At 37.2% G+C, this 27972-nt stretch overlaps 1 protein-coding gene across 6 annotated transcripts in view; it reads right to left on the minus strand.

Annotated features, from left to right (window-relative positions):
* C6H15orf41 (chromosome 6 C15orf41 homolog) overlaps window positions 1-27972 on the minus strand; it is a 230905-nt gene that overhangs the window by 93817 nt on the left and 109116 nt on the right. For 3 of the 6 annotated variants that reach the window (XM_023230243.2, XM_023230242.1, XM_023230246.1), the window contains exons 6-10: window positions 21375-21454; window positions 20968-21017; window positions 15734-15801; window positions 3096-3161; window positions 2427-2532 (exon numbers count right to left, since the gene is read on the minus strand). In XM_023230243.2, the coding sequence (XP_023086011.1) occupies window positions 2427-2532; window positions 3096-3161; window positions 15734-15801; window positions 20968-21017; window positions 21375-21454 (370 nt within the window). Of the gene's footprint in view, window positions 1-2426; window positions 2551-3095; window positions 3162-15733; window positions 15802-20967; window positions 21018-21374; window positions 21455-27972 lie in introns of all 6 variants that reach the window. The other 3 variants (XM_023230241.2, XM_023230245.1, XM_023230244.2) reach the window with 1 other exon arrangement.

Below are 27972 nucleotides of genomic sequence, written 5' to 3' on the forward strand. Positions count from 1 at the left end.
CTACTTGGGAAGCTGAGGCAGGAGAATCGCTTGAACCCGGGAGGCGAAGATTTCAGTGAGCTGAGATTGCGCCACTGCACTCCAGCCTGGGTGACAGAGTAAGTCCCCGTCTCAAAAACAAAAAAACAAAAAAAACAAAACAAAACCCATTAATCTATAAATAGTAATTGAACAGTCTTATTGTAAAATCCAATCTTTAATCTGAAAATAGTGTGACAATTAGGTAATATTAGTTTTTATATAAACTAGCCGCTTATCACTTGAATAAAGCAAAAAGCCCAAATTCTAATCAATAGCCTCCTTGAAAGGCTACCCACAGGTGGGAGAGAATTTCTTCCAATTCTAAAGAACTTCAGAACCTGCTAAAGTTATATGCTGAAGAACTTTAGCAATTGCTCACGTATATGAGTTGTGTTGAGGCAAAATACGAGAAGAGGAGGAAGTTCTCCTTCTGTTAAAATACTCCATCACCGGTAAGCTTATATCATTATCGTATATTACAAATTTTATATACAAGTAAATGCCCCAAAGTTCCATTTTAAACCTGGGCACTAAATGTTCCTTTTTGAACTTGCATTTCTTGGCCTCTCTGCAGACATTTGGTAACATCAGTGACTTTTGTGACATTTACTCCTTAAATGATCTGGACCATTTAAAACCAAGGCTAGCATTCCCATATCACACATCGTGCCCAAAATGAATTATGCTCACTTAGCCAGTATATGTTCAAACAATGTGCTCAGGGAATGTAAATCAATAGTAGTCTAAGTAAAACATCACCAGAAGGAAAAAAGTAGAATGTAACAAAGTAATATGAAATCCAAAGGAAATTGTATTAAATTATCTATCACTCAGACATCCTCCAGGCATGTCAATAATCCATAAATCTATCATCCAGGTGACTAGATTATTTAATCAGCCTCTAAATGGTGAATGCTAAATACACAGTAGGTACTCAATAAATAATTGAGTTGCTTTAGAATAAAGATAATAATTTGGAATTTTGAAGTATGCTCTAGTATTTGGGATTTAGTTTGCAACTGTTCCTTAGAAAAGATATGACCAGTACCAAACTGGGGAAACAGTCTACCTGCCTACTGATTGAGCTTATCAGTTTTCTTTTTTTAATACTTTAGCAACCTAAACTTATGCAGTTTGATTTTCTTGTCATTGCTTTCCCTGCACTACCAAAAATGATGCTTTCTTATTTCAAATTCATCATAAAATTGCTAAAAATCTAAAATTCAATTTGTCACATTACTGCTAATTTGAATAATGGCTGAATAAAAGACAGGAAACGCTGAACCAGCATTGATTTCTAAAACATTTTGCACTTTCCTCCTCCATCCCTGTAAAGTAAAGCTCGGATGCCACGCACAATTACACAAGAAAATCAAGAAAGCCATTACATTCAGCATTTTGTCATGATCATTGTTACCATGGCAAAAAGTGGGCTTAGGTTAGCACAGCTGCCACAGGCGAGGTCCACTGGCCCTTTGTAAAACTGAGTAACAATATAATGCCAAATTCTGTAGCTGGTCACTGTTTTTACCCTAGGACAAGGCTATTACCCACGGATGCTACTGTCTCATTCCTTAAGGATCTGAGTCAATGTCATTTTATTAATGTATTCTTACTGTTGGCCGGCATTCCTGTTCTAAGGGGGAAAAAATGTGTAGTGTGAACACTTGGGACTGCAATAATAGAAAAAGCCAAAGTTTGGATGGTTGCATTGTAAATGACAATAGGGCTGTGCTAGAAATCACACAGATTTGGGAGTCAGAGATAAAAGCAGATCCATGATAACTAGCACTACAGCACATCATTTTCTCTGAGTATCAGCTTAGTTATCTGTAAAATGGAGATAAAAGTAACTTCCCGGGCATAAGGTAGATAATCAGTAAAATAAGACCCTCCCACTCCTTTCTTAATGCTGAGATTTCCATGTCTTCGGGAATGTTAATATGAGTTGGTAGGTAAACTACTCTCTATTCTTGGAAGGTATATCATTTCCATCTTTCATATCGTTTGGATACTTTTCTCAGAGAGCTGAGGATAAATTATTTTAAGGTCTGACAGTAAGCATAAATTTCACATCAAAAGGATAAAAGTTCAGTGTCAATATTGTAATATATACCACATCTTATTATCTGCATTTTAAGTGACACCAATATTATTGTAAAATGAATGAAAAATGGAATATATACTAATTTTGACCTTATGCAGAGATTTTTAGTTTTAAAAAATGAAGCAACATTATGAAAGCGGAGAAGTTTAAATTATCTGAAATGAATACATTAATCAAAACTCTATATTTACTAGAAACAAAGGCTACTAGCATTTTTACCAGCTAAACAAAATATTTTTTTCTAATGAGATTTCAGCTGAGTATCGTTTATCTTAAAAGACAAATAATGAGACCTTACCTATTCCAGTAGCTCCAGAACTGGTCATGCAGGTAGGCGTGGTGGCTACATTCATCACCAAATGAGGCTTTGCTTTCAATCCAGTGAATTATGTGCCCTTCTACAGCTAAGGGACAAAGCATTACTAATATACGGAGAAGGGAAGGGAAGATTGAAAATTTTCAACTCTGCACAGGCCTCTCTAAGCTTCACATTAATGAGCACAGGCTTAGCTCTTACCATCATTTATAAATGTAATTACAAAACAACACACTGTATATGTTCATTACAAAGAACATTTATGTGACAATCATACTCCTTTGATTTTCATTATATTCTTCAAAACTCCCTTTCCTAGTTCTCAGACTGCCTGTATAACTTGACAAGTGACATGCCAAGCAGACCAAAATGAGTCTGGCTTTTCAACAGATCTATGTTTAAGGAATTGGAAATTTAGAGAAATAAGTTGAAAATGACAACCAAAATATCTTTAGAAAACATGTTTATAATATATGCAAAAGATTTTAAGACAGATGTCTTCTGAACGTATTCTTTTCTGCCATTTAAAAATAATATTTTCCAATTATTCACCCATTTTTAATATTATAAAGCTAATTATTAACGTAAAGACATTAAAAAATACATCCCTTTTCTCTAAAAACAAATGCATAACAGAGTTGAAGAACTTACCAACTGGTACTTGTAAAATAAAGTCTGGTGTTTTGTCATAACCCTTTGCACGGAGCTGATCTTCATCTACAGGAAGAACAAATGCTATTTACTTACAACACTATTCAATTAACAAGATAGGAATATATTTGTTTTTATTTCTTAAATATGTATAAAAACTACTACTGTAGTCATACAGATCTTTCTTATGCACGCAGTGCTGTGTCAGAATAAATGAACCTTCTTAACAACCCTGAAGCGTAAATATGCTTCAGATATGCTTCTTTCATTATTTTTTCTGCATTTTTTGTTATTATAAACATCACGAATTCAAGCTGTCATAGACTACCTTTTTTGTAATTGAAAGTACTCAAAATAAAGTAATATACTTACTGATTTAAAATAAAGGCTTTCACTGCTGTGAAAATTACAAATGTTATCAGCTAGTATTGACAATTTATAGTAAAGGGCCAAGCACAGTGGCCTCTACAATTATGAAAAAATGCTTTCAATAAAGCAATTACAAAAGTTTAGTTTCAATTAGTGAAACTATTCCCACACACAAGAAAGAGACAAGGACAATGAGATTACCATAAAGAATTCGTTATCCTGCTTAATTCCTTTGGTATGCTATTGTTTCTGGCATTTACCTGAGTTTTATAACAATATGTAATTCTGAAAAGCAAACATTTTCCTAAGTCAGTTCGATTTCTTGTTCCCCTGTAAATATCAATGATCTATTCAGAAGGAAAGAAGGCAGGAAAACAGGAAGCTTGACAAAGTTGGGAAAAACCACAAAGGTGATTGTTAAAAAAAAATCCACCAATATTTTCTAAATGCTGTCCTTGACTTCTAATGGCATTACAATGTGATTTCTGAAATGAGGAGTTCTCCATTAGATTTTGGAGTGACCTGGTCATTCAATTCCAGACATGGCTTTCTGTCTTCACCCAACCTCAACTAATGGCCCGACCAAGTAACAAGGAAGGCTGTGTGGTCTCTTAACACCTACTGGGCTGTTGACATTGTCATGCATCCCATTCGCCTTCCTGCATCACCTTTGATTAAAATTAATGGCCCATTCCCAGTGTTGGGTAGCTTATTTCCAATCCATTTGTCAGCCCAAGACAGTGGTTTCATGGCCAATGTTCAGAAACTCTGTTTTAGAACACTCTTGTGCACATCTTGAAAGGTCAGCATTTTAAATGTAAATAACCTTTTAATGACAAGACACATATTTAAAGTAGACATTTAAGTTAAATTTTGTTAAAAGTCAATATCCTTAAACTGTCTAGATTTTGAAGGATTGGTGCCAGTATTCAGAACAATCTCCCCTCCTTGAAATATAAAAAATCTCAAGTTAACTATTGAGATAACGAAATACAGATTGAAATAATATGACTTTAAAAACAAGAGAATTTGGAAAGTGAGCTGTAGATGAACAAGACTGGACAGGTTTCTGTTCTGTAACTATACTCTGACCACAATGAGAATATTTAATAGAAAAGGTATTTATTAAAATCAACTCCAGTGCCTTGAGCTGACGTTTCCGGTAGCTGATGAACAGTTTTAAAAGCAATGGTGACATTAAAAAAGATAGATTAAGATTTCATTAAAACTCTCCTAGTTTCATCAACCTTTGCAGATATTAAAATCGGTTTCAGAAAGAAAAATGATTATGTTTCTGATAATAGTGCGAAACAAAATTTCAAAGGTCACCAAGCAATCTAAATGCACACACACACAAAATCCCTTTAAAAGACAGATGCTGCACTCCTGTTCACTGCACCAAAATTACTAACATGATATGTACAATTTAAACTGCATGACTGACTTAATATGAAAATTAACAATCCCGAACCCCACAACCGAAACACAAAACATCAAGTGTGGCTAGGGATCCTTCCCATCTTTTTGTGGTGAACTTCAACAAACTACAACTGGCTCGCTCTGTCTCTTTCTCTCTCTCACATACACACACCCGTCTTTCTCCCTCCCTCTCACTCTTTCTCTCTCAACATGAAACTGATTCAATAATCACTGTAGCCAAAGGATAGCATCTGGAAGTCTGTGTCACCACTGGTGATATCAGACTTCCATTTTTTTTTAATAGTAAAGAGGTTATCCCAAACATCTAAAATACTATGTATTGGGCATCTTCTTCCTTTAATTTATTTACTCAACTCTCACTGCCCTAGCTTCCTCTGTTTCAACCTTTGGCTTGCTTCCTTCATCCTAAATCTAAGAAAGGACGAGGTAACAACTTGGCAAAGTTCAGACAAAATGATGGTACCAGCGTAGGAAGCAGCATGTTGAAACAGGTGGCCTTGTTCACCTGTTCTAGGCCCCAGGACACTTAATGTCCCCAAAAGATGAATGAGTAAAATACAAGTGCATGTTTACCACTATCCATGTCTTTACAAATCCTATCTGGATGGACAATAATTCTCTTTCTTAATTTAATTCCCTACATATCAACGAGGCACAAAGGCACCAACTAGGCTCCAAGTTCAAGGTTTTATTGGATAACTCTCACTGTTGTCTTTCATCCTGGGTCCCAACTGTCTGTGCTACATGTTCATCTGAGGTTCATCTCAATTGTGTAAAAAAGACAGCATCTCTTTCCTTAATACTGATGGGAAAATTTTTCTTTGATGTCAAGTTTTTTTTTGAGATGAAGTCTTGCTCTGTCGCCCATGCTGGAGTACAGTGGCACAATCTTGGCTCACTGCAACCTTCGTCTCCTGGGTTCAAGTGATTCTTCTGCCCCAGCCTTCCCAGTAGCTGGGATTACAGGTGCATGCTACTATGCCTGGCTAATTTTTGTATTTTTAGTAGAGATGAGGTCCTCCATGTTGGCCAAGCTGGTCTTAAACTCCTGACCTCAAATAATCTGCCTGCCTCGGCCTCCCAAACTGGTGGGATTACAGGCGTGAGCCACCATGCTTGGCCTCACTGGACCTATCCACTCCTTATTATTTTAGTGGAATTCCCCCACAAAACCCAATCTGTGCCTGGTGCCATTGTTGGGTGGGCAACTCTTTTTTCTTTGGCTATTGATCTGTTGATATATATATATATATATATATCTTTTATACTCAGTTTTACAATTTATGTTTTCCTTGAGAATCACACATTTCATACAGGCTCTTATAAAACGGCATATATTTGAGCCAAGTAGTTACTTATGATTCTTTGAATTTTCTAAGTGGAAACTAGATGTTTAAGTAATATAAACTGTTTCTTCAACAGTAATATAAGATGTTTTCTTCAAGAAAAAAGTGATAAAGATTAAGAACAAAGTAAAAATAATATTAGTTAGAATGAAAAAAGGTAATGGCAATAATATGAAACAGTACTTTTAGTATGACTTCCCCAAATGGTTGGGAATCAATATCAAACCAATCTTCAAATCCTGCATATATGTCTTAGTGACTATAGTAGATACAAAGTAAGGGTCTTCTGGTTTAAGGTATATATTTAAAAACCCAATATATTTCATAACCATTAAGTTCATTAATGTCACAGTTCAAGTGTTCATTATCAAAATTAATATAGGAATATTATCACTTAAAAGCAGACCTGTTAACCTTCAGATTCACAAAACACAGATTTTTAGATAATGGGTGCCTCAGAAACATTTCTGAACTAGTAAAATTGTGGAGATTACTAGTCCAACATTTCAATTTACACACAATACAACTGGCCTAGAGAGAGGTTAAATGAGCAAACAAGACCAAGACCTCTCAAATCACTGCAGATACAGGGTAAGTGCCCATGTCAACCAAGTTGCAGTTGGTCCCAGCAGACCACATACCATTCCTAATTATGTAGATATTTAAATGTGATCAAATGTAATATTTTTAAGGTGGGGAAAAATTTATTTCTGTCTTGGAAGATCATGAAATGTAAGAAAGGAAGACTGCCATCTGTGAGCTATTTAGACAACACCTGCCTGAAAAGGAGAAGAACTAGACAGTATCTTGTTTTCTAGCACTTCAATGGTCCTCTCTCCAATGTATCTTAAATAACTCAATAAAACCACATCCAAAGATGATGTTAATTTTCAAAAACAACCCAGGTCTTCATTTATTTTGAAGTTGTCAGGCCTGTCTTTAGAGGGCATTTTTTAAAAAGAAATTACACATGCATAAAGAACATTCTGAAGGTTTAATTTCTCTGGCCTTTGAATTACCCTCTTCTCTAAATACCCAAAATATCCAAAGCAATTAAGTACTAATTACACAATTTCTTTTCTTAAAATAAAGGGCTGATTTTGAGTCAGTGAACAAAACACATCTGAAACTAGTTAATGTATACTTAAGAATCACAGGGGGGGTATGAGGACTACCAAGAAAAGGTTTGAGGGCTTTAAGTTGGTTTTGTTTCATTAAAAGTTTTACATTTTAAAAGTACAGTCATTTCCATAAAAATCATGCAGAATTCCAGTTCACAACATCTGAAAACGAAAAGTCACATTCTGACAGGACTTTTATCTACGAATTTATAAAAAGTTTTCTAAAATGCTAGATTAAAATACACTGTATGATAAGAATATTCCTAACACCAAGTGCATCTTTACTAAATTGGGGGAGGGCAAAAAAGACATATATCAACACATATTAAAACTATGTCTTTTCTACTCTAGTAACTAATTTTGTTTTACTGTGTTCTTTTTTTTTCAAAACTCTGTATAACTCAATATTTGGAGTTATGATCTTTGTTCTCTATATTTTTATGTTCCCTAAGAGTAAGTTTCACAGCCTTTTCTATACCATTTAAGAAGTTTGCAAGGTTTCAGTAACAGATATTACATGTTATGCAAACCGTGTGCAAAGGTACACAGAATAGCCATGCATTTAATGGGGAGACCAATAGCACAGATAAATGAAATCTTTAGAGAACCCAAAACTTCATTATAGCTGTTAGTTTCAACCTCTTCCCCCAAAGCCTCTTATCAAAGCCACTAATAAGGAATACAACTGACTGCTCTGACCTTGTGCTTTGCTTATGTCTTTAGGGGATAATACTAGTGAAAATTGAAGTGCCTTAAAGATAGGAAACAAATGGGAGGTCAAGAAGCTGGGACAGTGTGGAGAGGTTAGGCAGGCAACTGGTAGCTGTGGAGAGGCAGAGGACACGAATACGAGCAAATAAAGTAAAGCTCTTCTATATTTTATACCAGATCATGCTAAATCATTTGCGTTGCAGATGAAGGGACAAATCAACATGGTAGAATAAAAAGATGCAGGACAGGTTGTTGGGAGGGTAGCAGCTGGGATGCAAGGCCGAAGGACAATTTGTTTAATCAAAACAAGTGGAGTGGACATTCACTAGAGCCCTTTCCAATTCCAAGATTCAGAGGAAAGGCTGAATGTTAGCTTTTGTCTGCCCTGGTTCTTTTTAGCTGTAGTCACTGATGTTAGACCCTCTTGCTGGGCCAGCTCCATGTGTCACCGAACCAATCTCAACGGAGAGAGGCACACTAGCAGTTCTGAGACAGAAAAAGGATCTCCTACACAGACAGAGGTGCACGTGGGTGAGCGTGAGTGAGTGCACACATGCACAGGACCAAAGGAGTCAATTCAGCAATCACAGGAACGGGTTTGATCCCCAGTGCCTTTGGTTATGGTGAGTAAAACCCTAGCCTGTAGTTAATTCTCTGCAGGGAGAGGGAGATTTTTGATTTTGCTGTCCTGCATGTCATCCTGTCTGGCATTGCTTCCCTACTCTCACAATGCGATTCTCATGAGTGGGCAGTAATGTGACCCCAAATCACTGCCACAGGGCTGGATGCAGACTAGCTGATCAGACCCCTTTCTGAGATATATATATACACACACACCATATATATACAGACACACACACACACACACACACACATATATATATACACACATACACAAACATACACATGTATTTGAGACAGGGTCTCTATTGCCTAGGCTGGAGTGCAGAGGTGCCATCATGGCTCACTGCAGCCTTGATCTCCCAGGCTCCAGGAATCCTCCCATCTCAGCCTCCCCAGTAGCTGGAACAGCAGGTGTGAACCACGACACCTGGCTGATTTTTATTTTTTGTAGAGTGGGCAGGGGTGGGGGGTAGTCTTGCTATGTTGCCCCGGCTGGTCTCAAACTTCTGGGCTCAAGCAATCCGCCCACCTCAGCCTCCCAAAGTGCTGGGATTACAGGTGTGAGCCACTGCACCTGGCCCTTTCTGAAATTTGTTATGTGGCAAAAGAGAATCACCAACTTTGCTCTGGGGTTACAAACTCTAAGGATTAAACAAATGAGCATTCACCAGCAATCATCTTTGTGACCTTGTGACCTGAAAATGAAGCCAACACAGAAAAGAGCAGAACCCAAAAAGGACAAAAGATAATCATGATATTGTTTTGCCTTCTGGATTCTAATAAGAGACACAGCAGCAGCAAATCTCTCCTTTGGACTTCCCCGGTGTATATTTAAGCCAATAAATTCTCCTTTTTTGTGTATATAATCTAGTTTGATTGGATTTCTGCCACTTACAACCAAAATAGTTCCAATACATCATTAGCGACCCAAAAGCCGATGATCCGTGGACATGAGCTAACCACCAAGAGCTGTGGTGAGGGGGGCCGGGAGCAGGGAGCGCCCCATCGTAAGCGGCAGTGGTGAGGGGGGCCGGGAGCAGGGAGCACCCCATCGTAAGCGGCAGTGGTGAGGGGGACCGGGAGCAGGGAGCACCCCATCGTAAGCGGCAGTGGTGAGGGAGGCCAGGAGCAGGTAGCACACCATTGTAGGTGGCTGTGGTGAGGGGGGCCAGGAGTAGGGAGCACCCCATCATAAGTGGTCATGACAACCTTTCTTCAAAGTTCCAGGGAGCTGAATCTCAAACTCAGCCGATAAGAAAACAAACATCCAGAAAGCATTTCATCTTCCAGCAGCATATGCATTTATGGTCCTTTTCTCAGTCCCAGGGAGAAGCGTGCACGAGCACATTCAGTAAGGGGAGTAAGAAAGTCTCTCACTATGACAGTCTCTTCAGAAAGGGGAGAACAGAGCCCAGACTCCCCACCTCCCACCCTCAATTTCATGTTCCTGTTACTCTAAAAACGGCACCATATTTTTAACCTTCTGATAGACAGGAATTTAAATGGTGGATTCCTTATGAAACACCCAACCATCTCCATTCCCTTCAGCCTACATAATTGCATGTTTCATTTCTGGTCTCTTACTCTCTGCCACTGACATCTGCAAATACCCACAGTCTTGGTATTCTAAATCTCATCTGCTCCTGCTGCCTATTCTTCACCTGAGGTCATAATCCCCTGTTTGTCACATCATAATCACCTCCCCAGCAGAGTACTGTTGCTTCAGGTGAGGAATAAAGCAGCAGGGACAGATGAACTCTTAGAAACAAAGATCCTAATTTCTTACGGCAAGGGACATCCTTTACTACGCCTATTTGGCTTTACAGATTATACTGTCTCAGAGTCCCACAGAGTAATACATGAATGCTACACAAGCACCCCTGTAAAATTTGCTGGTGTGTCCAAACATAGGGGCATGGGTGAGGCAGAGGCATAGCAAATGCCTCTCAGGTGTCACTCAAAATAATTGTTAGCGTCTACTAACAGAAACATTCACTGGAAAGAATAAAATATCTCCAGAACCATTATTATTAGGCCAAACTTAACAAGAATTTGCACCAGCCGGTGGCTGTGGCCGTCACTAATGATAAAGTCCCTCCAACCTGGAGGTATGCCAACCCAGAAAAGACAGATGGTTTATCTTCAGTCTTTGGTATGAGCTCTTTCATATTTTACCTAACAGGGCAAACTGTCTTGTTGTCTTCGCATTGTCACTATTTTCTGTTCCTTTCCTGTCTTTTTGTCTAAAGCTCTTAAAAAAAAAAAAAAAAAAACCAGAACCAAACCAAAACTGAACAAAACAAAAAGGGGAAAAAAAATAGAGGGTATAACATAGCAAAATATGGTCTCAATAATCACTTGAGAGATACAAATCAACACTTCTCTACCAGTAGATGAAATACATTTTCTATTTCGTCTGTATGGCATAGAGTGAACCCTTAGCAGAGGTAATGGGATGATCACAATGCTTATGGTCCAATTTAAATTGAGGAGTTTTTTGTGCAGCTAAGCCGAGGAGTGGGCAGCAAGTTCTACATGTCTTTTGAGACTTTAAATGCTGATGTCTGTCTGTCTGTCTGTCTGTCTATCTATCTATCTATCTATCTATCTATCTATCTATCTATCTATCTATCCGTCCATCCATCCATCCATCCATCCCCTATCTATCATCTATCTATCTTAGTTAGAGACAGGGTCTCACTCTGTCACCCAAGCTGGAGTGCAGTGGAATGAGCACAGTTCACTGTAATCTTGAACTCCTGGGCTTAAGCAATCCTCCCACTTTGGCCTCCCAAGTAGCTGGGACTACAGGTGCCTACCACCACCCCAGTTAATTTTTTTGAACAATTTTGTGTAGAGACAAGATCTCCCTATGTTGCCCAGGCTGGTCTTGAATCCTGGCCTCATGTGATCCTCCTGCCTCAGCCTCCCAAAGTACTGACATACGGCCAACAAATATTAATTCTAAATTAATTATCCTTGGAAGGAACTGCTGACTTGTACTGAAACTTATCTTCAATTTTCCCAGAAGACTCCACGTTTGCATCAACTTAAAAAAAAAAAAAAAGTTTGTTTCTTTAAAATTCTTAATGGTGTCTGCCCACAGCAGACTTAAAAGAGTAGTTAGCTACTGGCAATAGAGCCAACCTTATGAGCTCAACTGGCCATCCTAGATATACACTGTGGCAGGAAGGTCCCGGTGAGAAAGAACAAATGAATAAGAAAATTCCGTCACTATTTCAGGAAAAGCAGCTCATGAGGCAGCAGCATTTTCTTCATTCATAGAGGACAGTGACTGATATTGAGTATAATTTGTATCTTTCTTTGAAAGGTTTAATGAAAGTAGCCTAACAGCTTGGAGTTTTTATTTTCATTATCAAGACAATCATGTGAGCACCTACTAAGTGAGATGCATTCTCACTGGATTCTCACTGGATCAGAGAGAAAACTGCAATCTCATTGAATCACACATGCAATACGGTGCTTGGCTATGAGCACTGGGGGCACAGAGTGCTTATAATCAATCATTTCATACTAACTAGTCTTAGTTCCTGGCATGCAGACAACACAACAAAAGTTAATTGAAAAGAATGAATAAATAATGAAGGGAAGAATTACATGGACTCTCAGAAACTGCTAGAAATTATCTGTGTTCATTTGTAGTTTGTCTCCCTACTGGACCATAACCCCATTAAAGCAGACACTTCATCTGACTTATCCAGTGTCTAAAACAGTATCCAACGTAGTAACTTATTTGTGGAATAAATATGCGCATGAAAAATATTTTTTAGTTGGAGAAGCTGAAGTCATTTATTTAACTTTGACCTGCCTTAATACAATATACTTATGTGTGGAAGTACAAATGGGATAAGTTTAAAAGATAGGATGGACTCATATCAGTACATTCAAATCTTCAATGATAAGAACACTTCTGGTTTTCTTTCCTATAGTGTCTGGCTAGATCTTGTGCCGTAACAACTGCTCAGGATGCAGTTATGAACCAAGGAAATTTAAGAAAGAAATAGTGATTTACTTTTATTTTTCTCTTCAGTTGGTAAGAGGAAAGATAAAATATGCATTTTATAAAACAAATATAGAGCACAATGTGTGGAAAATCTAGAATGGTGTAAAATATTTTAGGGAAAGTCATAATTCTTAAATATACGAATTATATTAAAAGATGAGAATATTTGTCTTTTGAATATAGTCCAAATTAGAAGCCAACAGACAGAGAGAGATTTTCTGCTTAGCAAAGGATCAAAATAAATTAAACACATTTGCAGTGTCTCTGCAACAAAATTCAAGGTGTACACATGTAAACAAGAAAGAATAAGATTAGTAGTCTACTTATTTACCAATATTTTTTCCATAGTTGGCTTTAAAATGATCTATCTAAATTTACCTGGCACAACACTTTAAATCTAATTAATCACTGTGAAGGGGTATTTATAAGGTAAAAGGACAACAGTCTCATAACAGTATTTCATACAAAGCTTTCAATCATCATTTTTCAACCACAAACATGTTAATCCAATGCTACATTAAAAATACGAAGAATGAACAACTTCTTTGTATGCTGATGAGGAAATGCTTTAAAACAGGGCTCAGGTTGCATCAACTTCCTATATCTCATTCATTCATTCATTCATTCATTTTTTTGAGACAGAGTCTTGCTCTGTCGCCCAGGCTGGAGTACAGTGGCCAGATCTCTGCTCACTGCAAGCTCTGCCTCCCGGGTTCACGCCATTCTCCTGCCTCAGCCTCCAGAGTAGCTGGGACTACAGACAGCCGCCACCTCGCCCAGCTAGTTTTTTGTATTTTTTAGGAGAGACGGGGTTTCACCGGGTTAGCCAGGATGGTCTCGATCTCCTGACCTCGTGATCCACCCGTCTCGGCCTCCCAAAGTGCTGGGATTACAGGCTTCAGCCACCACGCCCGGCCTATCTCATTTATTTTTAAAGATCAATTAAATATCCTCTTTGAGTATGCTTCCATACAATAATTATCTCCAGATTCTACAGCACAGAGGAACAGATGAGACCCATCAATTTCAATTTCAAGTCCCTTTTCTGTACTTGTTTGCAAGTAGAGATGACCCCCGGACCACATTTTTACATTGCTTTTGTCAGCCATGGTGAATCCAATCTAACACATTCAAGTTCAAGTAAGCTGAGGACTAGGACTAAGTTTAGCCCACATCTACAATCTTTGCTTTTTTTTTTTTTTCCCCAGCTGGGATCGGCTAGTTCTCAAGAAGGAAGCAGAGAAAAGTTAGGCCAAACAAAAAAATAGGGCTGAAGGCCTGACTGTCCGTAGGCTGATGGCACCCAGAGAGTGGTGCTCAGTAACTCTGACAATGCTGCTGCTTACTTGGTGGCTTAAAACAAAACAAAACAGAAAATAGACGTGGCCATGACATATTGGCCCCTATCTGAGTAACTGATGTGATCAGATATTTCATAATACTATCAGAACTACCCGGTTCCAAAACATATCTCATAGTGCATCATAGGCCACTCATTCCAACTGGTTCTGAACTATTACATATTTTCCTTTTGATTAGACTTTTAAAAGGTGATTTCTTCCAACTTACCCTCTTTCCATAGGCTGGACAATTCAACTGTCCCCATATGAAAAATCTTGCTGCTTCAATATACTGAGATTTAATTTAGTGACTTGAGAACACCTGCCTAATTGATCAACTTTATTTAACCCTAACTAGCGAATATTTATGGTATCTCCAAGCTTCAAATTAAAACAGTCTTATAATACATTCAATTTTATTCTACAGTTTATTAATAAAAATATCAAACATTAAGATTTGGAATAGATACTTTGTAGGACTTTATTAAACATCTCTTCCTTACTTGACATTTCTCCACATTTGGTTTTCCTTGGCCAATCCTTTGTCCATTTTAGAACAAAATTTACGTAATCCAATATTGTTCTATTTTTTGTGTATGTCCTAAAATAAACATTATGCAGACTCTTCAATATCTATATAAAATAGATCTGTTTAATAATAAAATGACTTGTATGTAGCCTTTACAAATTACCATATTAAAAGTGGAGAAGATAAATTAATTCATTGTAGAGTGCTTTATGGTTTCTGTGATCACTTATTATATGTATAGTCGTTTGAGGCTTAATGTCTTTTTTTTTTTTTTTTTTTTTTTGATGGAGTCTCGCTCTGTTGCCCAGGTTGGAGTGCAGTGGTCGAGATCTCAGCTCACTGCAAGCTCCGCCTCCTGGGTTCACACCATTCTCCTGCCTCAGCCTCCCGAGTAGCTGCGACTACAGGTGCCCGCTACCTCGCCCAGCTAATTTTTTTTTGCATTTTTAGTAGAGACGGGGTTTCACCGTGTTAGCCGGGATGGTCTCAATCTCCTGACCTCGTGATCCGCCCGCCTTGGCCTCCCAAAGTGCTGGGATTACAGGCGTGAGCCACCGCGCCCGGCCTGAGGCTTAATTTCTAATGCTTAAGAGATGTTGAAAGAAATAATAATCTGTAATACACAAACACATGAATACATGTGGGATTTTTAAAAAATCATAATAAATCCATGATGTCAATGAACGTTTGGCATGAAATAATAAAGGCTTAATATTTTGCTTTCAAGTAAAAGTACTACCGAGTTCCATATATGAGACAAATATACCCAACATGAATCTTTCTAACTGTTCTTTTTAATATATAAAACATTTTATAGACAATATTTCTTTTGTTTCTTTTTCTCATAAGGCCTAGATTATGGTTAATATCTCATGACACCAAAAGTAATACTGCAACAGATATTAAAGCATTTTTTCAGCCACTTATTCTATAAAATATTAATTGCAAGCTTGTGCATGTGCTGTATATATAGGAGATTAGGTAACTGAGTTCCTGCTCAGTTCCAAATCAATAAAAGATAATATGCAGAGCATCAATCATCATTCACCCTTCCTTTAGTGGAAGATTTTTAAAATATATATTTAAGCACTCATGGAGACAACATGAGCTACAGAAGATGTGAATAATACTTACCAAGGAAGGACAGGTTTTTCTCTAGAAGTAAGTCTCTCAGCAGGACTTCATGCTCATGACCAATGGCACTGGGAAGTTTCAGTTAAGGGGGTAACACAGGCAGAATTATACCCGCAGGAAAATGCTAATACCAGGTCTATACTTTGAGATGACATGAAGCATTGAGGTAGTTTGAGCAGCCATTTTCACCCTTAGTCCACATCTTTGAGGAATGACATCTCTACACACATCCCCTCATTTAAATAATTTGATCGAATTTTTCTACAATTTTTTAAAACTTTTTTTTTTTTTTTTTTAAATAGAGACAGGGTCTTGCTCTGTTGCTCAGGTTGGAGAGCAGTGGCACAATCATAGCTCACTATAACCTTGAACTCCCGGGCTCAAGTGATCCTGCCACCTCAGCCTCCCGAGTAGCAGGGACTACAGGGGTGTACCACCCACCATGCCTGGGTAATTTTTTTTTTTTAGAGATGGAATCACACTGTGTTGCTCAGGCTGGTCTCAAACTCCTAGGCTCAAGTGATTCTCCCACCTCGGCCTCCCAAAGTGCTGGGATTACAGGCATGAGCCACTGTGTCCAGCTTTTTCTATAATTTTTCTATATATTTTGGCAAACAAAGATTTGTAAATGGATGTGCACTTTGTATTTTGAAAAGAAGGAGAGACATTTTAAATGTACTTTAATCTGTGTTAAAAATCTTTCAATTCAGCTGGGCAAGGTGGCTTGCGCCTATAACCCCAGCCACTCTGGAGGCTGAGGTGGAAGGATCACTTGAGGCCAGTTGGGTAAGGCTCCTAAAAAAAAAAATTCTAAAAAAATTTTTAAATTAAAATCCCTCAACTCAATTTAGCATACATTTATTAAGCACTTAATAGGTACCATAAAGAACACTAGGCAGCCTTTGCCCTAGAAGAATTCCTAGTCTTAGAGAGTTCTGTAAATCTTCTGTGAATTCACATTTGTCATCAGGCCAACATTTAGAAACTTCGTTTCACTTCCAGTCGACTGTTGGGACTTGCAAGCCAAACAAGTGACTTGTTTAGAATATACGTAATCTGCAGGAAAGACATCTTAGTAAAGAGTTGTGGATTGGGGTGTGGGTACAGAGGCTATTTCAAGAGTCTTTTTCTCATGTGTGTATGTATATGCATGTATATGCATCTAAATAGATACACATATGAATGTATATTTTTTCAGTGCTTACTATGTGGTAGACACTGTGTTAAGTGCTTTTAGCATGTTATTTTATCCTCATAATTATAATAATTATTTTATAGATGAGGAAACCAAGGCTCAGAAGGTACGTGCACAGGGCATACAGTCAGTGAATGGCAAAGAAGATAACAACAAGATCTCTGCCAAGTCTATGTTTATGACCTCCATATAGCTTCTCAAAAAGTATTAAAATTATGTAATAATAATTGATAATAGCTAATATTTCTTAAATATCATACATGAAGTCTTTGTGCTAAATACTTTAGGATACCAACTTACAATAGCCACACAAATAGATACTATTATTAGTCCCTCTTTTTTCTTTTTGGTTTTTGAGATGGACTCTTGGTCTTGCCCAGGCTGGAGGGCAGTGGCACATCTCGACTTACTGCAACCTCTGCCTCCTGGGTTCAAGGAGTTCTTTGGCCTCAGCCTCCTGAGTAGCTGGAATTACAGGTGCCTGCCACTGTGCCCAGCTAATTTTTGTGTTTTCAGTAGAGAAGGAGTTTCACCATGTAGGCCAGGATGGTCTCAAACTCCTAACTTCAAGTGATCTGCCCATCTCAGCCTTCCAAAGTGCTGAGATCACAGGTGTGAGTCACCGCACCCAGCCTATTAGTCACATTTTTACAATTAAGGAAAGTAAGGTTCAGGGAGGTTGGGGAATTTGCTGAAGGTCCCATGGCTGGTAAATAATGAAATCAGGAGTGGAACGTGGAAGTGCTGTGTATTTTCCAAACAGATGAGATTGCCCAAAGTCTGAAAAGGAGTGTAATCCTAGTCTAGTATTTCAACTGACTCAAGAGCATTTGCATTTGGTAATAATTATGTGAATCATTACTTTCATTGTCCTTTTCACTGATATCATCAACCTGGTCACATCACTCCTTGGCTTACCAGAGAAGCTGATTCTGATCGAGTTCAACTTAAATAAAACTTCTATGTTGTTTGTAAAAAAAAAAAAAAAAAAAAACCCTAGAGAATTATCTTGCATTTTACCAAAATGTAAGGTGAATACTATTTAAATCTTAGACTCCAAGAGATGTGGCCATTTATGTTCCAGCAAAACATGCCCTAAATCATCATTATTGGCTTTTCCTCCAGTTGTCCCCTGCCCTCCAAGGCACATGGCTCTGCTTTTTCAATTTCTAAAGAGAAACAAAATAAAGGAACACATTTTTAAACCACAAAATTTCACAAATTTTCAGAGTCCATTGAAGACATTTGATAAATAACTCTCAATGATCTCTCATTACTAGGGACATCCCACATTTTAGAACTGAATTATTTACTTCTATTCCACATAAATGTGCTCTCATTTTTATTGTTGTAAATTATTTACATCTAAAATGTTGAATCATGAAACTGAGGTTTCTGATGGTACAGAAATGAAACCCACAGCATTTGAAGCTTCCTGCATCATTATCTTTCCTTGCTTCACAATTTATGCTTTTGTCTAATAGCTGTGTCCTGGAGTCACACTTTGGAAAGTTGAGGTGGCTGATTTCTCACATTTTTTCCTTGGTGGTGGGAAAGGTGTAGGTGGGCATGGCTGCATAGGAAAAAATACAGTAGATACCAAAAAAAAAAAAAAAAAAAAAAAAGAGAAAGCACAATGATGATGTATATACTCTTTGCTAACTGTGCTTTCTGTGATGTCTTACTAGTAAATGACCAATTTATTTTATTCTACTTACACAAATATAACATTTTCACAATGCACTAAGAAGGTTTAGCACCTATCTTATTTACCGAATGTGTGCTTTCTTTCTCACAACATGATGTAATTTACTGAGAGTAAGCAATGTAAATATTACCAAATTATCAGAAAAACGAACAGCACATTTACTCACATGGAAAAACAATAATTTTTATTTGGTGTGAAATAAAATAATTATTGCTGATCAGTCTAGGAAACATCTATGCAAGTGTATTTATACATTATATGAAACTGCTACTACTTCAATGCAAAGACAGAATCAGTTTCTCTGTAAACTTTCCAGCCTGTTTTATTTTGCAGGATAAAAGCAATCACCAATTTGAAATTTTGGAAAGATATGTTTCTTAATTATGCTTTGCTTGATATAAACATATATAAAATGCAAAGTCTAGAAAATAAAACTTATAAAATCTGTAGTTTTACTGGCAACAGATATAATGAAACTGCAAAAATTATAACCTAGTCAGTGAATGTAATTTATAGACATATGTCATTATCTTCATCAATTGAAATCATGTACTGCATTAAATTCTACTGGCAGTAACACAGACAAAAAAGGAAAGTGAATGATGGCAAAAATGTAAGGAAAATACTCCAAACAGAATTTATAATGCTTTATAAGCAAAAACACTTAGACTTTGTCTATAATAATACCTATTATTGATGTATGGCAGTGACCATGGGCAAAACTTGTAAATAACCTCACAAGCCATTTTCTTCGCCAGCAATACAGCAATCTAGTTTCCCGTAAGCATCTCAACTATTACTGAAAAATAGCCTCCTGGCTTTTACAAAGCAGTTGACTTCATACTTTAGTCCATGCATACATAATTAGATAGTTATATTTAAAATCAATATGCAATCCTTCAAAAGACATTATGCTTTTAAAACCTTAACTTTAAATTGATTTTTAACTATTTTATGTGCTTTAAAATTAACATGTAATTCAACCCCAGATACTCTGAGATGGTGTTAGTTGTTATATGAATGTGCTAAACTTTACCAGTGTGGTAACATGAGATTGGCACTCCTACAATTTCTAACACTATCATTAATTTTATACTGAATATAGAAGTACAATTTCACCTTGGTTTAATAAAAAGGTGAGCTTGGGATAATGCTGTGTTTTTACTAACTTAAGCTAGACTGGAGAAGCAGACTTGGAAGATAAATACATAAAGGGCTATATCTTCAATACTGAATATTCTTGTAAGAGGGCTCTGTTAAAAGGTTATTTATCAAAGATTACTTATAAAGGCATGATTTTCTTATTAAAAATGTTACTGATTCTAAGCCTTTGTGAAAGAAGGTGGAATGTAAACACATACATGTACACAATTTGACTAGTAGGAGTTTCCAACAAAAAGCCTCCTGACTAGTAATTACTGAGTCACAGTTCATCACAGTGCCATCCATGCTAACAAAATCCATACCAGGAGGGACATGTTTATATTATTAACAGGGGTGAAATTCATGGACTCAGATAGAAATTATTCTCGTAGAAATTACTTATTATTTACCATTTAAGTAGTAAATTATTATAAAAGTAAATCTGATAAAGGATTATTAAAAACCTTACTGTTGCCACAGTACTACTAAATTTATTGATTAATAATGTCCTACTATATGTAGTTACCATCTGCCCAACCTTGTTTTACAAAGTGAACATTAACTCTTTAGTAATCTCAATGTCTTTAATGAAAAGTGACTAGACTTCTGTTTTCACAACCTTAAATTTATTCCAGGAGGAAAAATTAACTTGATTTCTCTCAAAATGTTTATTAGGAATCCAAATGCCGGCTCAGATCGTAATCAGCATTTAAGCAATAAGAGTCTGTTGCCTTTAAAATGTGATGTCTCTGGAAGCATTTTAATCACAACCTCCTTTACCTCCAGGCTCTAAATTTATTCTAGTAAATTCAACAAAATTTGGCTCATTTTAAATGGAAATTTGTTATATTTTTAAAAATATATTTCCTGGGATGAGTAGATACATTTCAAGACATTATGTTACCTGCCTAATGACTCTGTACCTTTAAACTCATTGAAAACCAAGCAGTTTGAAATAAGCATGTGAATGTGTAACTGCTGAACTGACATCTTCCTGTGGTCTATCTGATATTTCTTAAGCTGTAGAAAAGAATGGTCTGTAGTGACCCTCCAGTTGATTGAATGTAAAATAGAAGAGTATGAAACGTGTTTTGTGAAGCAGAACTTTATGTCAGGTTAAAGCTAGGCACATCTCCACTGAGTCTAAGCTCGTCAATTGCGCACCTAAAATTTTATGGGAAAGGATACTGCTTGATGCAGTCCACCAGTGGTCCATAACAGCAGTCGTTCACAATGCACTGCAGACAAATAAGAAGAGGGGTCTGGGGTGGGGCAACTACAAAAACTATTACAGTAAACAGTATCCTAAAAGCAGTAATTACTTTGCTCTCCCCACCACCCCCCAAAAAGGAAAGCTATCAAAAGGCGGTTCAGATTCAATCACAGAAAACAAAAATTGCATGCTTTTTATTCACTATAAAAGCAAGCTATTAAAAAGTGAAATGCTCTTCTTGCAAATATTGCATTGCCATTTATGGTGCACCCTGACCTCAGTGATAGTTTATGATGACAGTAATTAAATGAGGTTTAAAATCCTTTACTCGGCTAGGCAGATAACAGCATTGCCACTGAAAATAGACAGCTGTGATTAATACCTGATAGACCTGATTTGCTAGAACTCCATCTGGAATCTGAGAAGGGTCCCGTAGCATACTATTTATAACAGACTTGGAGGCTGTAGAAGAAAAGAGATGAACTGTTAGCAGATAGTCAACATACTTTTAATGCAACATGAGAAGTGACATATACCTACATATACACAAACCATGAAAACAAAAATATGACTGGCACTAATCATTTTTTCCTTTTTCTTTAATCTAACAGAAGCTTTTAATTAGACCATTTTGCCAAGTTTATAAGCCACATTGCCAGATTTGATGACGACCTAATTTTTCCAAGGTAAATTAACAAGTACAGACCTCAAGCACATGTCCCTTTTGTAGATAAATAAGCTTCGGAAAAGCCCATTTGGGGTAAAAAAACAAATCAGAAAAGAAAATATTTACCTTTTGCAGGTAGGTATTTTATAACCAAGCACACGTATATGAAGACTTTAATGAAGACAGGTCAGATTTGAAGTCTTTGAATCTGACCTGTCTTCACTCAACTCTTCATATATATATGCTTCGATTCTATCAATTAAAACGACTTTCAGTCATGAAAGAATCTTTTAATTCTAAACCTTTCCAAAATAATTCTCATCAACTGCCATAAAATCCTATCTACATTCCACAAGTGAGGAAAGTAGGTAAAACTGACTGAATTGAGAGAATCTTAAATAAGGAAAATCTATACGGAGAGAGACACACACCACACAAGTTTTCCACCCAAAATATGCCTCAACTTGCAAATTAAGTTGAACCCCAAGAGAACTGCTACAGAAGAAGAGGGACCACTAAGGCAAGCATCTGATGAAGGTGCTATAGCAAGTGACATCCTTTGAAAAGCAAGGTAGAAGATTCTGACCTCACTGCTCACTAGGCATGTGGCAGCCACAGTAGCCAGAATTCCTTTTAATGCACAGGAGAAAGGTAGGTCTCTAGGCTGAAGCTAAGTCAGGTGTTGCCTAGGAATAGATTATTTCAAGGCCTCCAGTGGAATTATTTGCCACAATTTAGCAAAATGGCTTACGGTCTGATCCACACAAGCACAAATTAAAATGCATACTGAATAATTATCTAATTAATAAAATAAATATAGACCACAGATCTACATCATTCAAGTTCTGAGATAATTTGGGGTCTAACTTGTTTTCTTTTAAGATTATGTTCTTTATCAAGCTCTATACTTTAAGAACACTGATACACAAAACAAATGTTAGCGGCTGGGCGCGGTGGCTCATGTCTGTAATCCCAGCACTTTGGGAGGCTGAGGAGGGCAGATCAAGAGGCCAGGAGATCGAGACCAACCTGGCTAACATGGTGAAACCCCGTCTCTACTAAAAAATACAAAAAATTAGCTGGGCATGGTGGTGGGTGCCTGTAGTCCCAGCTACTTGGGAGGCTGAGGCAGGAGAATGGTGTGAACCTGGGAGGCGGAGCTTGCAGTGAGCAGAGATCATGCCACTGCACTCCAGCCTGAGCAACACAGCGAGACTGTCTCAAAAAAAAAAAAAAATAAATGTTAGTAAATACTATATTTACTATATATGGAAATATATAAGGAAATTACATCTTATTCACTTAAGAATAGTATTCGGTCTGCAAAGAAAGAATTGAGTACAATTATTTTAATTACTGCCCACTCTTAGTCATATAACTTCATGCTTATAGAAACACTTATGTGCTTAGCCATTTGTGAACATGTGTGTGCACTGCAGGTGAAAAGGTCATATTGAATCTCCAAAAGCGAATCACCCAGCTATCCTATCCAACCCTATCTCTACAACTGGCTCTGCAACCTTGGCAAGTTACATAGCTTCCCAAGTTTAATGCCCATTGCTATCTGTAGAAAGTGAAAATATTGTTTAAGCTGACTACCTAAATAAAGTGTTCTCATGTGGTCTCTAGAGAAAACAGCTAAAGCAGTATTTTGCTAAGTTTCAGTAATAGTAAGAATCAAATCAGACTTAGGCATTTACTTCATATAAATCATAGGGTTGGACTCAATTATTTCTGAAAGCAATTACCATTGATAAGGGGTACAAATATTGGGAATAGGAAACAATGAATCATCCTCTTATAAAAGAAAAGATTATAGCAGCAATAGTATTAAAAAAATAATGTGCCTGGTAAACTCAGTATTCCCAACCTAATTCTAAGGCCTGGCCAGTCAGAGGGGACCAAAGCAGTTGTCCATGCCTTTCATCACCTTCTCAAGGGAACTCTCTCTGGCCTGCCACTCGAGTCACCCCATGGTAACGGCAGACACATTCTTTTATGTTTTCTATAATGCCAACAGAGGCTCAAGGAAATAGCAGCATCTTCTCTGTATGGACCCAGTCATGGTACATTCCAACTCTCACACCCATGTGAAGAAGAGATCACTAATATATAAGTGGCCATGACTAAAAATGCTATCCTATAAAAATTACAGACCTCATACCAAACTATACACAAACTCATTGCTAAAATCATAAAACAAAGGCTGTTTTTGTCCTTCAAAACGAAAAGGGACAATACTCTGGGACACAAGAAAAGTAGGTCATTTATTTTCAGCCAAAAAAGGGAAATATCAAAAGAAAAAAGAAACTGATGACATAATTTTCCTCACAATATAAATTTTAGAACAGTGGTATGCTTATCAGGATTAAGAATCATAGGCAATAAACTTTTTTTAAAAAGTCTGAATATGTTGAATAAACACTATTCAAATGAAAGGAAACTTGCCAGAGGAAGTCAGTTGTTTTAAATGGAATAATAGTAAAAAGTGTACATTGAGTCTACATTCATTTTAACCTCAAAAAAATGTCTTTTCTCTTCTTGCAACCCACCATGTTTTAGAGCAAGAAACTTCTTCTAGGAAGTCACTGCCTGTGCCGTGGACCTAGGACGTATCCGCCAAGCACACATGGCTCAAACACTCAGGCTTCATGAAAGTGTGTTGGTGTCTCAAATCAAGCCAAATCAACCTACTTTTACACACATATTCTAAAGCTTAGGAACTGCCATCTCAAAGAAATGAATAATACCATGAACCAGATAAGTAAATGTGATTGGACAACCTTGTCATAGCCCAGGCTAAGAGGCCTCAAGAAAGCCTGTGTCTTTTATGGAAGCTGTTCCTAGACCACCTCTGGCCAATTTGCATCTGGCTTTTTTGACCACACATGGACAGGATTCCTGTACTCCTCAACCTTTGGTAGAGGCATTCATTCTGTTGATTTCACACTTTGCCCCTGCCACTGCAGGATTACAACGAACAGGATTACAATTTTCTACAAAGTATGTACAAAGCAGGAATGTGAGTCACTGGAGCTAGATTCACAAGAATAGGAGAGACCGGGTACCTGTTAAAGCGTGCTACAGTAGCAGACAGGGAATAGGCAATGCCTGGATTAAGGCACAATGCCTAAGATTATGAACTTTTCATTGTGAAGTATTTTTTAGCATAAAGAACTAATATAATAAACATCTGTGCACTCACCACCCTAACCTAACTTCTAAATCTGCAATAAATTTGCTCTAGATAGTCTCATATTAATTTGTATAAGCTCTTATTTTAAAATTTCCCAGTCTTGCCAGAGGTTGGTTTTACTAACATTTTCATGAGACAAAATGTTGGCTCTGTCGATCCTCTTTACTGTAGCATTTCTTCTAATTTCATTTAATTTATCCTTTATCATCATTATTTCCTCGTTTCCACTTTGAGTTTGCCACATTACTCTTTCACTATTTTTATAAAATTCATTTTCAATTTTTTATTTTAAAATACACTTTTCAAGGCTATAATTTTTCCTTTAAATTTTGCTTTGGTTACATGCCACAATTTCGTTGTCATTCATTTATAAATAGTTTCTAGTTTCCATTATTTCATCCTTGACCCATAAGTTATTTAAAAACATGGATTTCTGCTGTTTCTAATTTGTGATGTTTATATTAATATGGTTTGTTTTACTTTGTGTTTTTATATGTGATCAATTTTTGTTAATGTTTTATACATCTTCAAAAAACTGAAGTTCCTACTTTTCAGCTACAAGGTTCAGATATGTCTAGTAGGTTAAGATTTTAATAGTATTACCCAAATATTCTGTATCTTTGTTATTTTTTTTCAACTACATATGAAATAATCATCTACTACTACTGTGGAGTTGTCAGTTTCTCCTTATAATTCTGCCATTGCTTGCTTTCTGTATTTGGAGACTATACTCTTGGGTGACTGCACTCTCAATTGTTATACATAGACTTCTTGGTAAGTATATCTTTTGGCAAAGTCATGATTTTCTTTAACTCTAATAAAGGTTTTCTCTTAAATTCAGTATTACCTAGTGGTAATACTCCGGCAACACTTTTCTTTTGGATAGGATCTGCCTCACATATCTGGTATTCCATTTCTTTTTACTGTTATTAGCTTTTTATTTTCTAATATTAATTTTTATTGTACTGATTTCGCCATTTCCTTACTTTGAACTTCATTGTGTCATTATGTCTTAGGAGTGATTCATAAATAGTACTTTGTGGGATTTTCTAAAATAAAATTTGAAAATCTATGCTTTTTTAAAAATATGAATTTAACCCATTTACATTCATTACAACTGGTACATTCAGGCTTATTTTTACTCTCTTATTTTCTGTGTTCTGCTAACCATTCTCTTTCCTTCTCCTCTTTTTTCCTTACCTTCTAGTTAGTTAAGTTTTCTTTATTCTCCTTTTACCCTTTATTCCCTTGGAAATAATACGTTCTACTCCCTCTCTCCCCCCCCCCCCCCCCCCCCCTTTTTCTCTTGGGAATAATACCTTCTACATTGATTTCTCCCTCCCTTCCTTTCCTCCCTTTCCTCCCCTTCCTTCCCTTCCTTCCTTCCCTCCCTCCCTCCCTCCATCCCTCCGTCCCTGTCCCTCCGTCCCTCTGTCCCTCCCTTCTCTCTTTCTTTTTTGTATTTTTTTTTAGTAGAGACTGGGTTTCACCATGTTGCCAGGCTGGTCTCAAACTCCTGGGCTCAAGCGATTCACCCGCCTCGGCTGAGATTACAAGCATGAGCTACCGTGCCTGGCCTCTACAATGATTTCTTTAGTAGTTCTCTCAAAGAATGTTTAAACTGAAACAATACCTAATCTTTATCAGTAACATCTTTGCTGTTTTACATATAAATAACTTGAAACACATTCACTCCAATCAGGAAGCCTCCCTCTAATACATCACTCAGCTAATGAGCTTCTCAATGACTGTACTTCAAAGTCTATCTGCTCTTTTTTTACACGATTCCATCAGCCTCCATGTTATTGTGTGTTATTTTTGTTCAACAGTCTTGTTTGTAATACAATTTCCCAATTAGTCTCTATGATGTTAAATTGTATGTGTCGACTGGGCAATGGGGTACTCAGATATTTGGTCAAACATTATTCTTTTTTTTGGCAGGGTCTTGCTCTGTTGCCCAGGATGGAGTGCAGTGGTGTAACCTCAACTTACTGCAGCCTCAACCTTCCGGGCTCAATATATCCTCCCACCTCAGTCTCCCTGGTAGCTGGGACTACAAGTGCATGCCACCACACCCAGCTAATTTTTGTTGTTGTTTTTTTTTTTTTTTTGTAGAGACGGGGTTTCTCATGAGGTCTTGAACTCTTGGGCTCAAGCAATCCACCTGCCTCGGCTTCCCAGAGTGCTGAAATTACAGGTATGTGCAACCTTGCCCGGCCCAAACATCATTTTGGGTGCATCTGTGAGGGTGTTTCTGGATGACATTAAAATTTGAATGTAAACTGGGTAAAACAAATTGCCATCCCTAATGTGGGTGGGCTCATGCAATCCACTGAAGGACTGACTAGAACAAAAAGGCTGGGTAAGAGAGAATTCTTTCTGCCTTTGAGCTGAAACATTAATTTGTTTCCTGATTGTGAACTCTAACTGAAACCTTGGCTCTTCCTGGGTCTCAAGCCTGCTGGCCTCCAGACTGGAACTACAACCAATGGCACTTCTAATTCTCAGGCCTTTAGCCTGGGACTGGGACTACACTATCAGCTCTCCTGGGTCTCCAGCTTGCCAACTCTAACTCTTGAGGCTTATCAGACTCTGTAATTGTATAAATCACACACACACACACACACACACACACACACCACTCCTATTGGTTCTGCTTCTCTGGAGAACTCTAAGAGTTGATTTCCATTTTTTCAAACACTCAACGTTTATTTAAATTTATCAACATGTTTGCCATATTTCCTTTTTCAGCATTGCTTCTTGAATCCCATTCTCTGCTTTTGGGTTCAATATCCTTGCATCTCATTTATTAGTTCTTTCATCTGAAATCCCTAAGCAGTAAAAATGTTTTAGTTTTGCCTTATGTGAAAATATCTGTACTTAGTTCTCACTCTTGAATAATAATAAAACATAGTATACAATTATAGGCTAAGGGTCATTTTAATTCAACTCTGGAGATTCTACTGTCTCTTGGGATCTATTGTTACTTAAAAGAACTCTAATGTCAGTCTAAAATTAATCCCTATATATGTAATTTGTCTTTTTATCTCTGATTACTTTTAATGTTTTATTTGACATTCAGTGGTTTCATCACTGTGTGCCTAGATGTGGCTATTT

This window comes from Piliocolobus tephrosceles, chromosome 6 (genome assembly GCF_002776525.5).
Source record: "Piliocolobus tephrosceles isolate RC106 chromosome 6, ASM277652v3, whole genome shotgun sequence".
NCBI lineage: Eukaryota > Metazoa > Chordata > Mammalia > Primates > Cercopithecidae > Piliocolobus > Piliocolobus tephrosceles.